We start from the raw sequence: 7,500 nt of genomic DNA on the forward strand, positions 1-7,500 counted from the left end.
TGTACAGCTATATACACTCCTAAAGTAAAACGAGTTACCTCATTGATCTTAAAATAACTTTTCAATAATCAAATCTATCATTCTATCATCTTATTATTTCACTTTCATTATCTCCTTTCTACATTATCTTAGGCTTCATCTTCTTTCGCTATAAAAAAAAGGGATCAAAGTAAATTGCAATCTGATCTTGAAACATGTCAGAAGAGGAGATCGAATCCTCTCTCTCGGCCGAGTTGATAATGCTTTGCTTCCCGCTCGAATTGCAAAAGAATCACCGAGTGCTGAGAGTCTTTTGCAACAGCGGGAAAGGCGGAGGCAACGTGTTTCCCTTTCGCGAGCGTGCTGTCACGATGATCCTGACATTTTCAAGCGGCAACAATTTTTTTTTTTCGGTGATTGGGCACTTGTCCCTCTGTCTTTACATTTGGCATTCGGTTTTCGCAAAATTTTATATCTTTAAAGCATCTTTGTTGATTTTAGAGCATCAGAATGACGGTTTGGATACACGCAAACACAAGAATGTACATACATCGTTAGTTGCAACTCTTACATAAGAATTATTATAAATCTTTCATAATCCTTGTTCTTCATTAACCTAGGCTTACTTACAGACACTCTTTCAAGCGTAAATCCACACATATCCTTCATTAACACCACAGATAAGACAAAATAAGGATATTAAAAGTGAAATATACAAGACAAAATAACACTCATCTTCCTTTTCCCCGCAGACGGATGAGATGATTTCGCTCATCCGATTCTCCTTCAAAACGGCGGTAAAGGAAGCCTTGTGGATGGATCCGGACACGCGCAGTGTTGCCATGGAAAAAGTGGACACGATCGTCAAGAACGTTGGCTACCCTGAATACCTCATGAACGATACTTACATGGATCAAGTTTATTCTGAGGTGAGGCTGTGATGATGACTGTGATGATTTAAATGGTGCAGTTGATCGGGGTGATGACTGTAACAGTTATCATAGTTGTGATGATGAAGAAAATCAATGGAAATGAGGATGACTACTCTGACGATGGTGGGGGTAAAAATAATTACTATAATGATAACAATAATAATAATGATGATGATGATGATGACGATGATGGAAGTGTTGGTGGTGATAACGATGATGATGATGAGGAGGAGGAAGAGGAGGAGAAAGATGAGAAGGATAAAAATGTAGATGGAGATAATAATAATGGTGGTTTTGATGATAATGATGATCATAAGGATGATGATGATAATAATAATGATAGCAATAAAGATAATGATAATGACAAGGATAATATTAATGAAACTATTACTACTATTACTACTACTACTACTAATAGTAATAATGATAATGATAATAATGAGGATAATAATAATAATAATAGAAAAATAAGTATGATAATAATAAAGGTGATAATAAGAATAACAATAATCATAATAATAATGATAGCAATGATAATATTAAAAACGATGATAATGATAATAATCATAATAATAATAGGAACAGTAGTAATAATAACAATGATGGTCGAGTAATAGTAATAGTAATTGTAATAATGATAATGATTATAATAGTAATGATAATAATAAAGATAATAAAAATAGTACTAATACTTCTACTACTACTACTACTAGTAGTAGTGTTAGTAATAATAATAATAATAATATTAATAATGATAATAATAATTATATCAATGATGATAATGATCATAAATAAAAATGATGATAGCAATGATAATAATAATACCAATATAAATGCTGATAATAATAATAACGATTATTATAATAATACCAACAACAATAATAATGATAATAATAATAATAATAATAATAATAATAATAATAATGATAATGATAATAATAATAATAATGATAATTATACCACCACTACTACTACTACTATTATAATTGTTATTATTAATATTGATAATAATAATGATGATAAAAAAAAACATTGAGGTGATAATAATAATAGTGATGATAATAATTATGATAATAATAATAATGTTAATAATAATAATAAGAATAACAATATTAATGATAATGATAATGACAATAATAATGATGATAATAGTAATAATTATAGCAATAATAATAATGATAATAATAATAATAATGATAATAACAACAATAATGATAATAATGATAATAATGATAATAATGATATTAATGACATCAATAATAGTTATAATAATAATAATAATTATAATAATAAAGATAATAATAGTAATGATAATTATGATAATAATAATAATAATGATAATAATAATAATAGTAATGATATTAATCATAGTGTTAGTAGTAACAATCATGAGAATACTGATTATGATAATGGCAATGATGATAATGATAATGATGGTATTGAAAATGTTGATATTTATGAAAATAATAGTATTAGTAATAATAACAATAATGATAATAATAATTACGATGATAATAATGTAGCAATCATGATAATAATAATAATGATAATAATAATAATAATAATGATAATAATGATAATAATAACAATAATAATAATAATGATAGTTATAACAATAATGATAATAATGATGATAATGATAATAATATTAAGAATAATAAATGATAATAATATTAAGAATAATAAATGATAATAATATTAAGAATAATAAATGATAATAATAATAATGATATTGATAATTATGGTAATGAGGATAATAACAATAATTATGATGATAGCAACACTTGTGATGATAACGATAACAATAATAAAGATAAGGTAATAGTGAAATTTATAATAATAACAATAATAATGATGATAATAATAATGTTAATAATGATAACATTAGTAATGATAGTAATGATAATAATGATAATGACAATAACAATAATGATAATGATGATTATGATGATGATAATAATAATAATGATGATAATAGTAATCATCATCATCACCATCATCTTCACCATCATCATCATCATCCTCATCACATCATCATTAAGAAGAGTAATGATAATTATTATTATCATTATTATTATTATTATTATTATCATTATTATCATCATAACCATCATCATCATTATTATCATTATTATAATATTATTATCATTATTTTTATTATTATCATTATTATCATTATTGTTGATGTTATCATTATTATTATTATTATTATTATTATTATTATTATTATTATTGTCATTATTATTATTATCACTATTATTATTATTATTATTATTATTATTATTATTATCATTATTATTATTATCACTATTATTATTATTATTATTATTATTATTATTATTATTATTATTATTATTATCATTATTTGCATTAGCATTAACATTACCATCACTGCAATTATCATTATTATCATCACTGTTATTATTGGTTTTGCTGATCATCATTACCATAATGATGATAATCAGAGTAGTGATTCTGATAGTAATGACTGTAATGATGATGGTAAAAATGATGATGATTAAAACACTGATAAATAGTAACAGTAGTGTTGATAATGTTGATAATGATAAATGATGGTGATGATGAAAACTCTGTTAACAACTGTGATAATGTCGATAGTAATAACGATAATTATAAAAATAAAAGTAACTGTAGTACTGACAAATATGATATATATATACATTTATATATGTATATATATGTATATATATGTATATATATGTATATATATATATAAAAAGAATATATATATATATATATATATATATATATATATATATATATATATATATGTGTGTGTGCTATTGAATTAGTAATAATGAAAGTTACGATAATCATTATCAGAAAGATCGCCGTCAGTATTCTACAAAAATATAAGAATGACAATTACATGATTGCAGCTCCCTCCCTTATATAGTGGTAACTCGGTGTCAAGTAGTAACAGGGCGTAAGGGTATCTGATACGTTTCTCGAAAGGCCTATAAACTTGGAGCGTGAGAACTAGGCTTTTATACATAGGAAGGCATGGTGATAGTAGAGCTAGCATTTTACGAAATAGTTGTAGATATGAATAAAGATAATGATAATAATACAGGGGACAGAACGTAACTCCGTGGTGGTTGGGTGAATAAGATTTTTAACACATACACACACATGCATACAGTTTATATACATGTGCGCGCGCTTGTATGTGAATGATTTAACCACGTCCAATTTAATTAATGAAGCATAGGATGAGGTTTAATGAGCATTTTATTAAGTGAATTGCCTTTGTAAGAATGAAAACAGAATTCAGATAGTCCTAGGTGTCTGCTCTGCGGTAGAACGTGGCATAGAGGGGTGAACTGATACATTAATTTAACCTCAATCGATTGGAACAATTCAGAAACTAGAACGTGATAGCTGGTGTCACGTTAGATCAGGTCACAACAAGGCCTATCTACGGGACCACTATCTACTCCTGATCTTCCCAGGACCTTGATACGCATGAAACACACATCGGAGGCATGTCAGCTGATATCTTCCACTCTTGTCATCGAGAGGGTAGGGTATTGCGAGGCCTCCGTTCTTGTCTAGTGGAGAAAGGATGTCGGATTCGAAGAGGTCAAGGGAAGTCAGTCCTGAGGTGATGATGGCAGCTGAAGACTGCTGGGAGGACAGGCGGACGACTCGATGGAAAGTTTGAAGGAGGGAAGAGGTAGTCTCTTGTAGGGTTGCCTACGCAGAGTATATACATGCTGACTCGAAGATGGAATGTTTTAATGATATTACGTGTGTGCGCATACAGAAACACACACACACGTGCATACACGGATACTCTTTCTCTCTAAATAATTATGTCTCTCTCCCTCTAAATAATTAGGTCTCTCTCTCTCTCTCTCTCTCTCTCTCTCTCTCTCTCTCTCTCTCTCTCTCTCTCTCTCTCTCTCTCTCTCTCTCTCTCTCCCTCCCTCCCTCCCTCCCTCCCTCTCTCTCTCAGACACACTCATACTCGTATTGTCATTATACATGAACATCACTCCATCAAAACATACGCATACCGTTGATAGGCATCCCGCGCGAACCAAACTGATAGAAAAAAAAAAAAAGAAGTAAAACAAAACAAATAACAAGAACAGGGGAATTTGCAGAGAGGGAAAGTGGCTCGACAACGGAAGGAATCTACTCGGAAGATACTGGTCTTTCTGGAATGCCGTTGTACCCTGAAGGTCGCCAGACCAGACCTGACATTGCAACCTTATCCCATTCACAGGGACAGAGTGATACGCGCGTGTTATTTAATGATTTCGCAGTTAATGTACTGGTTGGCAAGTTTAATACATGCATGGGTACCTTACGTATGTGTATACATAGAAGTCCCTATTGCACGCGCTCATCCATATATATATATATATATATATATATACATATATACATATATACATATGTACATATGTACATATGTACATATGTACATATACATACACACACACACACACACACACACACACACACACACACACACACACACACACACACACACACACACACACACACACACACACACATACATATATATATATATATATATATAAATGTATATATATATATATATATATATATATATATATACATATGTGTGTGTGTGTGTGTGTGTGTGTGCGTGTACGTTTGTATGTGTGTGTGGATATATATATATATATGTATATATATATACATACATAAACACACACACACACACACACACACACACACACATATATATATATATATATATATATATATATATATGTATATATGTATATATGTATATATGTATATATATGAGAGGTTCAACGAAATGCAGTTTGTATCGCGAAATACTCCAGTTGTGGCTATTGTCTAAATGCCGCCTCAGAAAAATGTGTCCACCACTAGGACGGTCGCTGGCTTTGGCAAGCAGGCAGCCAAGTTATATAATACACACACACACACACACACACACACACACACACACACACACACACACACACACACACACACACACACACACACACACACACACACACACACATATATATATATATATGTATGCATATATACATATATATACACATATACCAGCGTGTATGTGTGCGTGTGCGTGCGTGTATTTGTATGTACATATCGGTAACTTAGTCATGACTCACTGTTTTTAACAGCAATTTTAAACTTATTTCATCGCACGACGAGTTATAAAAGACAATTACTAGTATTGCATTTACAGGCTCGGAAATCAACATTCTGATTAACATCGGCTTTAATATGTAAATATTTAATGCCATACCGTACCAGAACACAGACGTTATAGCGATTAACGTTTTTTTTTTTTTCTTCTAATTAGACTGCTAATGTAACTGAACTATTTTCTCATTCGCCCCTCACGAAAAAAAAAAAAAAAAATAGAAACAAACTTCCGATGATTTGCTTGAATTCATTATTATTCTCCCGTTTTTTTTTTTCGGACGTCCCCCAAAATTCAGGCGACGCGCCTCCAAAAATTCTACGGCGCACTGATGGAAAACCGGTACGTTACGGCATGTGCCAAAAGAGCCGTATCAGGTGCGACAAATCAGTGAAATCGAACCTCTGCAGCACGTGAGAGAACTGCAAGGCGGTGTTGCTCAGGTTGCACAGGCTGACAAGGTGTTCTGACCAGGTGTTTAAGTCCCTGCCTGGTGTCCGGATCTGCCTTCGGAGGGCCATTTACTCTGCCCGAAACCGCTTTTCAATGTCAAGCTTCTTCATACCTTATAAATCTTGTATATATATATATATATATATATATATATATATATATATATACATATGCATATGTATATATATATATATATATATATATATATATATATATATATATATATATATGTATGTATGCATGTATCTATGTACGTATAAGTATAAATGTGTGTGTGCATATCAACGTCTTTTCAGATCACTGAGTATATATAAATGTATATATATATTTATATATATATATTTATCTATATTTATCTATCTACCTATCTATCTATCTATCTATCTACCTACCTACCTATCATCTATCTATCTATCTATCTATCTATCAATATATATATATATATATATATATATATATATATATATATATATGTCGCCTTGCCTTCCCATGAACGAAAGTCAGTTCCCCTTGCACCGTTCAGGATATGCGAAATAACACCGACTTTAGGTTTGGCTTTATACGTCACCCATTAATCAAAGAGCGCTTTAATTTCGCTGATTTCTAAGCGCTTTTTCTACTGTAATATTGATCATTAGCCGTAGGACTGTTAATCTGATATATGCGTACAATATGTATATTTCTCGTATATTCAGAGATCTGTTTTTTTAAGGATATTTGATCCGAGTCCTACATCTTGACTTAATCAATAGTAATCAGATATTAATAATAGTAATAATAAAACCTCCATCACCATTAATAAAATTTCCACTGCCATAACCGCACCGTTATCACCATTCCATTATTTCCATTGCTATAACCACACCATTATCACAATTATTATCATTTTCACTCATTATCACCATTGTTTTCATTACCATTATCATCACCATTTCCACTGCCATCGTCACAATT

The 7,500-nt window shown here is 30.3% G+C and overlaps 1 protein-coding gene across 1 annotated transcript in view; it reads left to right on the forward strand.

The window, feature by feature from the left end:
- Window positions 1–7,500, forward strand: part of LOC125028658 — a 107,714-nt gene that overhangs the window by 93,972 nt on the left and 6,242 nt on the right. The window contains exon 12 of the mRNA XM_047618132.1: window positions 732–908. Coding sequence (XP_047474088.1) covers window positions 732–908 — 177 coding nt within the window. The remainder of the gene's footprint in view (window positions 1–731; window positions 909–7,500) is intronic.

This window comes from Penaeus chinensis, chromosome 9 (assembly GCF_019202785.1).
Source record: "Penaeus chinensis breed Huanghai No. 1 chromosome 9, ASM1920278v2, whole genome shotgun sequence".
In the NCBI taxonomy this organism is placed as follows: Eukaryota; Metazoa; Arthropoda; class Malacostraca; order Decapoda; family Penaeidae; genus Penaeus; species Penaeus chinensis.